Source organism: Callorhinchus milii, unplaced genomic scaffold (genome assembly GCF_018977255.1).
Source record: "Callorhinchus milii isolate IMCB2004 unplaced genomic scaffold, IMCB_Cmil_1.0 Scaffold29, whole genome shotgun sequence".
Classification (NCBI taxonomy): domain Eukaryota; kingdom Metazoa; phylum Chordata; class Chondrichthyes; order Chimaeriformes; family Callorhinchidae; genus Callorhinchus; species Callorhinchus milii.
Genome location: NW_024704770.1, coordinates 2235703 through 2249017, shown reverse-complemented (window position 1 = coordinate 2249017; position 13315 = coordinate 2235703). Strand labels below are relative to the sequence as shown.

At 46.7% G+C, this 13315-nt stretch overlaps 1 protein-coding gene across 3 annotated transcripts; it reads left to right on the top strand.

Moving 5' to 3' along the window:
- Positions 1-2944: 2944 nt before the first annotated feature.
- prdx2 (peroxiredoxin 2) lies at positions 2945-9924 on the top strand. Of its 3 annotated transcripts, NM_001292568.1 has the most exon segments (7): positions 2953-3040; positions 4423-4424; positions 7035-7152; positions 7775-7928; positions 8635-8757; positions 9088-9218; positions 9611-9923. In NM_001292568.1, coding segments are annotated over 5 exon segments (597 nt in total). In that variant the 5' UTR covers positions 2953-3040; positions 4423-4424; positions 7035-7046; the 3' UTR covers positions 9694-9923.
- The last annotated feature ends 3391 nt before the right edge of the window (positions 9925-13315 follow it).

Below are 13315 nucleotides of genomic sequence, written 5' to 3'. Positions count from 1 at the left end.
GACGGCACCTCTGGACACCATCTGTCGCGGTGCTCTTGTGGAGCTGAGATCTGGTGGTTGACGCGGCTCCTTATCCCGTCCGTCCTCGGGACGTCTCGAAGCGCTTGGGGGGGGATATGCTCTGGACTGTGTGTTTCGTGGGCAGCCGAGTGCACTCAGCAGCGTTCCGCAAACAGCCGCGGATTAAGTGACCGATTTCTTTTTATTTTTTGTTGGGATTGTTAGCCCCGGAAGAGCCAATCCACTAACAACCGGGTTCCTACTTACTGCTCAGTCAGTAAGCAGAGGCACGCACGCGGAGTAACGAAACTTGCCCAATGCTGTAAATAATACTCATCCTTGCGTTTGATATTGCGCTTACAGCAACAAAATATCTGGAAGGTAATTGCTGACAAGTGTAATGACTGTGTAATTTGTAGATACACAGCAGTATCTCACTGACAGCCACAAAATTGATGGCTATTTTTTATAATGTTCCTTGATTTTGAAACCCACCCGAACAGGAAGCAGGAACCACCTCCAACAATACAGCGTATTGTCCGCCTGGAGTGTCAGCCTGGACCGGGAGTTCAAGTCCTGTTGGGGCACTTGAATCAGAGGCAACGCAGTCACATAATGCAAATAAAGGTAATTACCCTTAAACCGCAGGAACTTCGATGCAAATATTAACACAGTGGAACAACAAGAACAAGGAAACGCGAATCATTGGAAGGTGAAGTTGGGATCAATTGTGTTATCGCTTTGATTTGCCAATTTCCTCCAGTGTGCAATGCTGACTCATGCTGATACTAATACTAGTAATCCTCGCATTTTATATACCTTATCACGACTTCGAGACGCACTACATGCGCTTCACAGGAAAGACTGAGAGTGGGACACCTGCACCGTCTCAACCCAGTGTTTGTTCTTAATTTGCAAACCCATAATACACGATCGCTACACGTCACAGTAAATCCTGTGAAGCGCTTTCTTTGGGCCTCTTTCCTCCTGTTTAGCCCAGGGATGTTCTGTACAATTGATGAATTCATGACCCTGCTACAGTAACTAGATGCTCAAACCCTTGCTCACCAACCAGCACAGAGGCTTCCACTACACCCTGAAAGTCTGGAACTCTCTCCCAATCCCTCCGCCTCGACCCTTCCTCCCTCCCTCCCTCCCTCCCCACTTTCAAATCCCGCCTAAACACCTTCCTTTGGTGCTTACGGTCACCTCCTCCCTCTCCCCCCCGGCTCGGAGTCAGACTCCACCACTGTCAGGCGCTCCCGGGTCGCAACCCGGAGGGGGCTGTGTAAATGCAAGTTGTTGTCGTCGTCGTCGTCGTCACGTGTGGGTTCAGTATCTGGCTGTTGGTCTCGACAGGGGGTGGATGGTTGTCAAAGGCACAACACCGAGCAAACCCTCAATCCGCGCTGCACTAAAGTGGAACATTACTCCCTGCCACGAACAGCTGTGATCCAAGACGTGAATGCCGAGCGATGGCCAGTCCTGTCTGAATCAGCTGTCTGCTGCTCTGGCCTCCTGTTCATCCCATGTCCCCTCCCTCCCCTCCAGCATCAGCCGCTACGCCACAAAGCATTGGAACTCTCTCCCCACAATATCCCTCCACTTCGCACCCCTCTTTCCGGAGAACGTTAGCCCAGACTGGGAGAAGTGGTGACCGTAAGCACGATCAAAAAGGAAGATCTTTAGGTGGGATTTGAAAGTGGGGAAGGAAGGGGCAAGGCCCTTGGAGGGATTGGGGGAGAGAGTTCTAGAGCTTCAGGGCGTGGCAGAAGCCTCTGTGCTGGTTTGCGAGCAAGGGTTTGAGCATCTAGTTAATCATGACTCGATCAATTGTACAGGAGGAAAGTCGGCCAACGTCAATGGTCCTTATTAACTGAGACGTCTCAAAGCGCTTCACAGGATATGCTGTAGAGTGCAGTGAGGGAGAGAGTGACAGAGTTCCGGGGCTTGGAGGCTGAAGATGGTGGAGCGGAGGGGACGAGGGACAATTAGGAGGCCGGAGGAGGCAGCGGGTGGGGGAATGAGGGAGGAGGAGGGTGGGGATGTGCGAGGGCATGAAGGTGCGTTGGGGTGGGGGGGGTCTGGCGTTTTGTCAGTTAAATAACGTTGGTTGCAGCTTTAAGTCGCTTAAATGTTTGGGAAGGCAGATAGTCACATACATCAATGCGTTCCTATCACAATGATACCAGGCCGCTATCGGTCTCACACAGCTTAATGTGCCTTTTGGCTACAGTTAACACCTGACTTAGCAACAAGTCTTAGCCATTCAGCGTTAAACACTTGTTCTGTTTGGTCAAGGATGTTCTTTTCCTTCCCTCTGCTGAAGGGGCTTCGCAACGGACGTGAACAACCACCACCACCACCACAACGAGTGTCATTTGCACAGCGCCTTTCACTTCGGGAGGACGTCCCAAGGCGCTGGACAGTCGGGGCTTTGGACCCGAGCTGGGCTGAACCAGAGCTCAAAGAACCGACACCGACCATGGCCCAGCGGCCACAGCAATAAACCTTACAAAAATCCTACTAAAATTCCTCGGGTTTGACACGAGGCCTTATCACGTCTTCGAGACCTCTCACAGCGCTCGGGCAGAGGGTACTGGAAAAGTGTAGCGACTGCGTATTTTGTGGGCGAAAGTACGAGCGGCTGATCCGTTGGGGGGGTGGAGGGGGGGGGGGTTCAATGTTACGAACGGGCAGGTCTCAATCCAGGGCTGAGATTCAGTCTGGGACATGTATGTCAAGCGTGGCCCAACTGAGAGAGTGAGCCACAGAGAGAGAGAGACACACACACTCACACACACAGAGGGGTTGGTACGTGAGCCATTTGTAAAGGCAGAGTCACCATGAGGTTGGCAATCTGGATGTCCTGTTGCTTTAAAACTGTGAATGTGCTGAATCATGCTGAAGACTTAACCTCGCGAGATGCATCCGTTAACACAGGGGGGAGACACACACACACACAGAGAGAGAGAGGGGAGAGAGAGAGAGAGAGAGAGCAGAGACGTCTCGTCAGTATCAGCAACGGGTGAGCACCACAGTAAGTACAAGCTTTGGAAGACGTGAAAAGCGCTATATCAAATGCAAGGATTATTATTATTATTATTATAAGCTCAGAGTCTGCCTCTATCTCACTCATAACCCCTTAATTTAAGCACAACCTCATTGTTTTCCCCCCTAATTCAAATACAACCATTTGCTTAACGTCCGATCTCTCTCTTTCTCTCTATTTTTTGGGGGGGTAACAAAAGCCAGTTTTCTGCATTGACTGCTGCTGCTGAAAGTGTTTTGATTTTGAAATAATAACTTGAGATAATGAAACTTTAGGTCTTTTTTTGGGGGGGGATTTGAGGAGTTCAGTTGGGGGGTGGAGGGGGGGGAGAGAGAGAGAGAGGGGGAGAGAGTGTATCTGGGCTTGAAATCGGGGAAAAAAAGCCATTTTTATTTAAAATAAACAAGAGGTGGCCTAAAGGCGACTGACTACATTGTATCCGCGTTTTGTGGATGGTTTAAAGTGTTGTTTAAATAATATCGAGGTTTGCACTTCCTGGAGAGTATCTTCTGAGCAAATCTCTTATTAAATCCCACATTTCCTGTTGAAGAACCTTATTCTGTCTCCTCTCTGTCCTCCCCCAAACCCCCTTCTCTGGCCCCTGATTTCTATCTCGAAACCCCCGCCCTCACCCCCAAAAAAAAGGTCTGCAGTGTGTAATCATGTTTTGTTTTTATTTGTGTGGCGACATTGTTCAGAACAACATTTGGGCGAATTTGGGTAAATATATAACGAGCCATTTGCTGAACAATACATTTGCGAAATGGCCACACACACCAAGAATAAAAGTGCCTGAATATCTCCCCCCCCACCCCTTGTTAATCTGATCTCTTGACTCTACTGACTTTCTCCCCCCCCGCATAAGTAAATTAAATCAATGTATTTTGAAAATACTGACTTTTTTCCCCCTAATAAGCAAATAAATAAATTATTTTACTGACTAAAATAAATCAAGATAATGGCTAAAATGTGGGGCTGGAAAACTCAGTCTTTTTTTTGGTGGGGGTGGGGGGATTTAAGTAGCTCAGTTGGGGAGTGTGGGTTTGAAATGGGGGGGGGGGAGTGATTTTTACCTTTTTTAAAAAAAACAGAGGTAGCCACAGACATGACTATTAAAAAAAATTATACTGTGGACTAACTTGCCTTGTGACTGGCAAATTGAGTCACGGTTCTGCTTGTGAACTCCGGATTTTCGTTAATGCACCAAAAAGAGGAATAGTTCCCTCGTAATACTATTAATGTTCATTGCATTCGATGTCACACCTTATCACGTCTTCAAGGCGTCTGTCTCAAAGCGCTTCGCAGAATATACTGTAAAGTGAGTTGCCTGTACATTTTGTGGGCGAAACACGGCAACCAGTTGCACACAGCAGCGACGCACAAACAGTTTATTATAACAATTATTGTTATTTTAATTTATTTTTTAAGGGAATTATTGCCTCCAGAAAAGCGATCCGCCCATCGACTAACAACCAGGTTCCTACTTACTTGCTCGGTAAACCAAGGCGTGTGCAAGTAAGGAAACTTGCCTAAGGTCTTACCCTGCCCCGGGGGAATCGAACCCAGATCCTCTCGCTTGCAAGGCAAGCGCTCTAACCAATAAGCTAAGGGACACGTTACAAGTTCTACCTTAGAAAGGAGATAGCGGAGGTAGCTTTCTGCTTCAGCGGCCTAAGGAGAAACTAGCTTCTATATCAAACCGATGTGTTGAAGCTTGCCTTTATGTTTCAATCTGGTGTAATTGAGTACTTATCCAGCTCCTCATGAGGAGTAAGTAATAATAATTCTTTCAAAAAAAAATCATTTGGTCACTCAATCCACGGCTGTTCGCGGGGACGCCGCTGTGCGCAGTTGGCCGCCGGGTTTCGCCCACAAAATACACAGTCCATTCATTTCACAGTATATTCTGTGAAGCGCTTTGAGACGTCTCGAAGGCGCGTTAAATGCAAGTATTTTATTTATTTATCCAATTGTATCTTGCAGCTCGGAGATTTGTGGCCTTGGCTGTGTGGCGCTGGGCCTTGGGAATGAAATTTGAGCGCTCCGAAAATGAATTAAGTCATTGTTTGGTGTAAGGAGACCAAGTTTAGTTGCACAGTAAATTTAAATGAAACCCAAGTCTTGAATGTTGTGTGGGGAGAAAAAGGCCGGTGGTGAACACAACACCAAGATGTTTCAAGTGAGATTTGACTTGGAGGTTGTTACACAAAGTGTATCTCTAACCCACGCACCCCGCGTTTCCCAGATAATCTGGTCTAGATAATCGGAGGAAGCTTAGCCTAGCAAGGCGTCTTTGCCTTTGCCTTTAAGTGCTCCCCAGCTATGTAGAAATGCAACGTTCAATAAAACGGTTGTACTTTGGACACTCTGACCCTGATCGCCGTGTAGTTCAATCAGACTTCAGAGGCTCTCTTTACAGCCAACTGACTTTGAGCAAAACCTGCAAACCAGTAACTTTTTTTTGTCTACTTTGCATTAATTAGGCAGTGGCTGCTTTAATAAGCCTATTTAATAAGCCTATATAATGTTTCTCAACTGAACACACAATCATGCACTGTGTGTAGTCGGCCTATCCCCTCACGTCACCCTGCTCCACCCTAACTTGTAATCTCTATCACCACGGAGCAAACTCTCTCGCTATCTGCTTGTAAACTGCTCGCTCCCTCTGCCCAAAATTGGCAGCTAAGCTTTCAAGCTGTTTTCCGTGAGCGATTGGCTGCTGCGTTTCGCCCGCAGAATATACAGTCGCTACACTTTGCAGTGTATTCCGTGAAGCGCTTTGAGACGTCTCGAAGACGTGATAAGGCCCTGTATCAAATGCGAGGATTATTATTATGCAATTGCAGCCTTGGTTAACCTTCTGAAAGATCCTTTCTCCCCAAACCACCCTCTTTCCCTCCCCTCTCGGGAGGATTGCTTTGAAACTTTCCCTCGTCATTTCTCGTCCCTCGCATTGCTTAGCAACCAACCACCAGACCCTGTTGTCTGTCCCCAAAGGGTTAATACTTGAGCAGCTGTTTGATGTGCTTCAGTGACGGGACTTGGACTGACATGAAAGGAAAATGCTGAAGCCATTTGCATGAACTCCATTTGATCTAAATGTCCTATAAACGGAAAGGCATCTGCAGAACGGTGCACTCACCTTCTAATTGTAATGCACAAAAAGCACGTGTTCTATTCAGCCTTCCTGCAAGGACTTGAGTTTCTCCTCTCCCCCTCTCTCATTTTTCCCCCAGCACCGTTTGCTAACACACTCTGATTAGCCCCATTTGACCCAACCATTCCCCCCCCCATCCCACTGCACCCACAAGTTTTTGGGTGATCTTTTTTGTTGTTACCATCGGCGGTCGGACCTTCAGCCTCTCTGCCCCCACCCTCTGGAACTCCATCCCACAGCCCCTCCATCTCGCTCCCTCCCTCGCCTCCTTCAAGACCTGTCTCGAGACCCTCCTCTTCGACCATGCCTTCGGTCACCTTCCTACCCTCCTCCCACCCCCACTCCGTCCTCCACCCTCTCCTGATCTCAACTACTCCCCCCGCAGCTCGGGTCCAAATCCTTGACTGTCCGTCCAGTGCCTTGGGACATCCTTGTGAAAGGCCTCAACTCCAGGACCACTGCTGTCGGATTTCAAGTCCTGGATGAGGGCAAATTTCCTACAGTTGAATGTGAACAAGAACCATGCCATCGGTCACCACCCTCCCCTCCCTTCTCCCTCCCTGACCCCAGCTCGGGTCTGAAGTACTGTACACTGTCCAGCGCCTTGGTACATCCTCCTGACGTGAAAGTCGCTATACAAATCTAATCTTGTTGCTGCTGTTGTTGCAAATGCAAGTTGTTTATGTTATCTTGTGACCAACTGGAAGTGTGGGTATGGGCAGGAAGGAATACAAAAGGCTGTTTCCTCAAACTACTTTGAACAGCTGCATTGCGAGACTTAAGCCAACTCTTCCTACCTGAGCTTCTCGTTTTCTTTCCCTGCAGTAACTCTCGAAAATGTCAGCAGGAAAAGCCCAAATTGGCCAACAAGCTCCTGACTTCACTGCCAAGGCTGTGATGCCCAATGGAGAGTTCCAGGACCTCAAACTGTCCAGCTACAAAGGTAAAGGAGCAGTCGGTGTGATTCGGGGAATAGGCTAATCTAGGCTGGGCTCAGTCTATCTCTTCACAGAATATACTGGAAAGCGAATTAACTGTATATTTTGTGGGTGAAACTCAGTAGCCAATCTCTCACAGCAGTGTCCCATCAACAGTTGTGGATTGAGTGACTAAATTATTATGATTATCTTTTTTTAAACCGTTTATTACCTCCCGGAAAACCGATCCACCAATCGACTAACAAGTGGGTTCCTACTTACTGCTTGGTTAACAGAGGCGCGCGTGTGTGTGTGTGTGTGTGTGTGTGTGTGGAGTAAGGAAACTTGCCCAACTCTGACCTGCCCGAGAATCGAACCCAGGTCCTCTCGCTTGCGAGGCGAGTGCTCTAACCACTGAGCTACAGGATTCCTCAACAGTTTTAGCTTCACCCAAACCCAATGCAGTAGTAATTGACTGTGCTTTCTGTCAACTGTCACCCTCCTACCCCTCCCCTCCCCGCCCTTCACCCCTCCTGATCCCAACCCCTAGTTCGGTTGCGGATCCCTGACTGTCCAGCGCTTTGGGAAGTCCTCCTGATGTGAAAGGTGCCGTGTAAATGTCCTTTGTTGTTGTTATTCACTCCCTAGGGAAGTATGTTGTCTTCTTCTTCTACCCTCTTGACTTCACCTTTGTCTGCCCAACCGAGATCATTGCATTCAGTGATCGCGCCGAAGATTTTAAAAAGATCAACTGTGAAGTGATTGGGGCATCCACGGACTCTCACTTCAGCCACTTGGCTTGGTAAGCACTAAACTCTTTCCCCCCCCCCATCACCCCAACCCTCGCCAGGCTCCACTGGCTCCTTATCCCTGAACGGATTGATTTTGAAAATCCTCACACTCTTCTTCAAATCCCCTCATGCCCTGACACCTCCCTACCCCTCCGACCTGCTTACTAATCACCACTAGTCGTCATCTCCGCTCGGTCGTCTCCGGCCTTCTGCTTGTCTCTTGTGCCCTCCATGCCATTAGCCCTCAAAGCTCTGAAATACTCTCCCTCAATCCCTCCATCTTGCCCCCTCCTTCCCGGTCTTTTTTGCCTTCATTCCAGCTGAATGAAGTTGCCATAACTCCCTACCAAACAGTCCGCCCAGCGGGCTCCAGCCTGCTTCACATGCCCCACCTCGCTAACCCCACCATTGGCGGTCGGCCCTTCAGCCTCTCTGCCCTCACTCTCTGGAACTCCATCCCACAGTCCTTCCGCCTCGCCCCCTCCCTTGCTTCCTTCAAGACCCGCCTTGTCTCAAGATCCTACACCTGCTCTCCACCCTTCCTGATCCCAAACACAAGCTCCCTGACTGTCCAGCGCCTTGGGACATCTTCCTGACGTAACCGTCGCTGTGTGAATGTCATTCGTTGTTGAATTACATCAATGCCTTGGTCGTCCCCGATGGATGAACGTTGACTTCGCTAAGAGATGTCACCTATCTGTCCCTTCTATTTATTAGGACCAATACTCCACGAAAACAGGGTGGTATTGGCCGAATGCAGATTCCGCTCGTTGCTGACCTGACTAAGTCCATCTCTGAGGACTATGGTGTTCTGAAGAAAGATGAAGGAATTGCCTACAGGTTAGATTGTTGAGTTTTTAACCATTAAAATTGCATGTATCATTGCGGGAACATCAACTAACCAGCCAGTGGCGTATTTCTGTATGGCACGAGAAAAATAATAATAATTTTTGCATTTGATACACCGCCTCAGCACGTCTTCGAGACGTCTCAAAGCCCTTGGCAGAATCTTCTGTAAAGTGAATTGACTGCGTATTTTACGGGCGAAAGGCAAGAGCCGATTGTGCACAGCAGCGTCCCGCCAACGAGCGTGTTCTATCTGGATATCCGATCACAATAACTTCTAGCTTTGGCTTGTATCTCGTTTAACCTTTCCCCTTTTCTGTTCAGGGGGCTGTTCATCATTGACGACAAGGGTATCTTGCGACAGATTACAATCAATGACCTCCCGGTTGGCCGTTGTGTGGAAGAAACCCTGAGACTGGTTCAAGCATTCCAATTCACTGACGCACATGGAGAAGGTAAGGTCGCTGTTTAGACGGGTGAGTTTTGAACGTGACTTAACCTGGATCACTTGGGGGGTGACCTATATCATTATAATAATCCTTATCAAAGCGCTTTAGAGGATACACTATAAAGTGAATTGACAGTATATTTTGTGGGCGAAACGCGGCAGCCAATTGCGCACAGCAGTGTCCCCACAAACAGTTATGGATTGAGTGACCAAATAATAATAATAANTTTTTTTGAAGGAATAATGACCCTTTTTTTGGAGGGATTATTACCTGAATGAGTATGGGTCTAGATGAATTTGATGCTGTCTATAAGTGGCCAACTGTATTGGTGTGAGATCCTTGCATAGTGAAGGGTTATATTAATAACATATCTAAACACTCATCTGTTTCTCTCCTAGTTTGCCCGGCTGGTTGGAAACCTGGGAAAGACACAATCAAGCCTAACGTGAAAGACAGTAAAGAATACTTTGCAAAGAGTTAGGGTGTTGCAAACTTGTATAAACTGAAGCTGATGAGCACTTGAACGTTGCATTTTGTTGTAGAGATACATAGATATTTTTAGGGACCATATAGAAATGTTACACTCTAGGAGTGGTGACTGTTCAGCATCAAACGCATCTGAATGTGCTCGAAACAATGCTGTCCTGTGGTCTCTTGTCGAAAGTTTTGTACGCTCTGTGTCAGACTGAATTAAATAAATGAGGAAACCTGACTATTGTCGGCGTCATATTTTCATCCCCTCCATTTTTAAAAGATTAAACATTATATGGTGACCCAAAAGTCGTGATATCTACCCTATTTTGGAGTGCTGAAGCTCAGTGGGTTAGAGCACTCTAACCTGGATTAGTTTCCCGGCCGGGCGAAACGTCAGGTAAGTTTTCCGTACTCCACACGCCTCTGGTTACCTAGCAGTAAGTAGGAATCCAGTTGTTAGTCGATTGGCGAATTACTTTTCCGGGGGTAATAGTTCCTTCACTCAGTCTCCACGACTGTTTGTGGGACACTTGCTGTGAGCAATTAATTGGCTTCTGTGTTTTGCCCAAAATACAGTCAATTCACTTTACAGTATCCTTTCAAGCGTTTGAGCGATCTCGAAGAGGTGATAAGGTGTTATATCAAATGCAAAGATTATTATTACTACTAATAGTTATTATTATTGTTACCCAAAAGCCTATTATCTTTAAAAAAATCACCCATTTCTTTTAAGACTTATTAGACATTGTAATGGTGTCGTGACTTTTTGGTCACCTTTCATATATGAATCTGACTTTATGAAATCTTTCCCGAACTCTTCCAAATATTAGTTCTAACTGCTCTTGAACCCACTGCACTGAATTCATTTGGCAAACAAATTTACTCAACAATTTGCCAAACATTTGGAAGCTCTGAAATGTTGAGAAAATAGAGTAAATAAAAAAAACGAAGTGGAATTTCTTCCCCCCCCCCGCCCTCCCCTCCACTAACACCTTCACCATAAATGTGTTGGAAGTAAAGGAAAGTATTAGGTTACACCTGTTGTCTAGATCAAATAACATGTCCACTGAGGTATAACACACACACACAGTCCAGAATACAGTATGAATATTCAAACTGGATCAGCTGCAATGTCCTGTTACCATAGTTCTAATCCATCATCTAACCATCTTCCAGTTAAATTCAGCTGCAGTTGCAATGTGTCTTGCATCCTGCAAGACCTCCTCACTGGCTGACTGTATTGCCATGTTGCCGTGCCTTATCTGTGTGCGCAGAGGAGTTTTTGCTGATCTTTTTGGTCAGCCGGGTGTCTGACACACATAGAAACCCGTCACCGTTGCTTAATAGACTCCAAACCAAGCTGAGAAGTCAATGCATCCCACCTCCACATGGAAATCCCAGAGATATGGGATGCACGCACTCTCTCTCTCTCTCTCTCTCTCTCTCTCTCGCTTTGGAGGGACATATCCTGCTTATCTAATTCCGGGCAGAATGGGGGACAGGTTGTCGAGAGCCAAGGCTCGGGCGGAGCCCAGAGTGTGCGTTGGGGTAACTGCTGTAATCAGCTAAAATTTCTGCCCACAAAACACTCCAGTCACTTGCACTCTACAGTATATTCTACAGCATTTGATACGGCGCCTTATCACATCTTCGAGACGTCTCAAAGCACTTAACAGAATAGACTGTAAAGTGAATTGACTGTACATTTTGTGGGTGAAACACGGCAGCCAATTGTGCACAGCAGCGTCCCACAAAGAAGTCGTGGATTGAAGTGACAAATTTTTTTTTTTTTTGAGGGATTATTATCAGGCGGGTGGAGTAAGGAAACTTGCCCAAGCTTTTGCCTGCTGCTGGGAATCGAATCCAGGTCTCTCGCTTGCGAGGCGAGTGTTGTAACCACTGAGCTACAGGACTCCTGTATGTGATATGAGATTATTCGTGTGTCTGCTGATCTCAAACGGATGGTATGGGAAGATTACGGCTGCGATTGTATTCAGAGAAATTTAGCAAGTGACTTTTTTTGCCTTGCTGGGAAATTGGGTGGGGGTGGGGGTGAGAGCTTACAAATGGGGTGTCCAAATTCCTCCCCTGACGTCTTTGTGGCTAAAACACACTGGAAGGTCACTGACTCAAAGGTCCTATGTGGTTAGTTGACTTGACCTAAGAGTTCACATGATATGTGCTACGTGACATGCAGTTGTGTATTATACAAACAATAATCATAGCTCCAGGAGGTGCTGTTGCACAAATTCACTGTTGTATTTGGAGACATGATATGGCCCTTTTTAACCACACGGGAGCGCTCTGACAACAAAGATCCACTTAATGTAGTATTTTGCTGGATATTGACCTGCAATTCTGTGTAAACCTGTATCAAAAACGGACAATGAAAGAGGCCCATCCAGCCGCTGCTGGTGTGAGCTACTCTATTAAAGCTAAATTCTCTGAATACCAGTTGGATCTTAAACATCCCAGGACGCTATCTGAAAAGAGAAGGGAGTTTCTCCTGATGTTGTGGCCAATAATAATCATAATAATAATTCTTGCAGCGCCTTATATCGTCGAGACGTCTCAAAGCGCTTCACAGGTAAAGTGGATCGACTGAATATTTTGTTGGCGAAATGCGGCAGCCAGCTCGCACACAGCGGCGTCCCACAAACAGCCATGGAGGGAGTGACCGATTTTATTTGGGGAATTGTTGGCCAGGGAACCGGGAGAGAAAAGCTCCCTTCTGTTTTCGAATAGCACCGTGGGATCTTTACCTTCGGGACCTCGGTTTATAATGTCTCATCCGAAGATAAAATTGGCCATTCCTTTCAGGGCTGATTGTGGGACATCACTGTGTGTAAATCAACTGCCTTGGAACTAGCACTTACCTGTGTTTTTGAGATATTTTGACATTAAAGGCCGTATGTTAACTGCACAGATTCTTATAAAAGCTTTGTGTAAAGCAGGCATGATTGGTATGAGCTCATTCTCATTGCTACTGGCTGGAGAGAGCGCAATGTTTATCTCTGTGACTTTCATTCATTCCTCGGCTCACCAAGGAATGTACACTGCTTAACATTTCCTGCAGCCAAATCTGCCTCAACTGACACACATACATCTGCACTAAACTCTATCTGCCATCTCTTTCTTGGCCCATCTCCGTAATTCTCTCAGCTCTTCCTGACTGCTAACATTGCACAATCGCCCACAAAATATACGGCCAATTCGCTTTATAGTATATTCTGCGAAAGCGCTTTGAGACGTCTCGAAGATGTGGAAAGGCGCTCGCCTCGCAATCGAGAGATCTGGGTCCGATTTCTGGCGGGGTGAAATGTTGGGCAAGTTTCCTTACTCCAGTTTACCCAGCAGTAAGGAGGATGTTAGTCGATTGGTGGATCGCTTTTCCGGGAGTAATAATTCTTTCCAAAAAAAATAAAATAAATTGGTTCACTCGTTCCCAATTGATGGTATAGCCATTAACACAAAAGTTTGCAACATTTTAACCTCGGATTGAAAGTAACTTTTTGCAGTTCCAACAGCTATTTAATTATTGTGTTTACAAAATATTTCTTCCGTTTGCTACAGTGTCACGCTGAGTGTTAGGGAGTTGCACTGGTTAGATTTATAGCGCTTTTCTGCCT

Excerpts from the sequence above, each read along its gene's own strand:
- prdx2 (XM_007907152.2), top strand. The coding sequence starts at position 7,047 with ATGTCAGCAGGAAAAGCCCAAATTGGCCAACAAGCTCCTGACTTCACT. Across the intron at positions 7,153-7,774 it reads CAAACTGTCCAGCTACAAAG|GGAAGTATGTTGTCTTCTTC; the intron begins GTAAAGGAGCAG and ends TTCACTCCCTAG. Across the intron at positions 7,929-8,634 it reads CACTTCAGCCACTTGGCTTG|GACCAATACTCCACGAAAAC; the intron begins GTAAGCACTAAA and ends TCTATTTATTAG.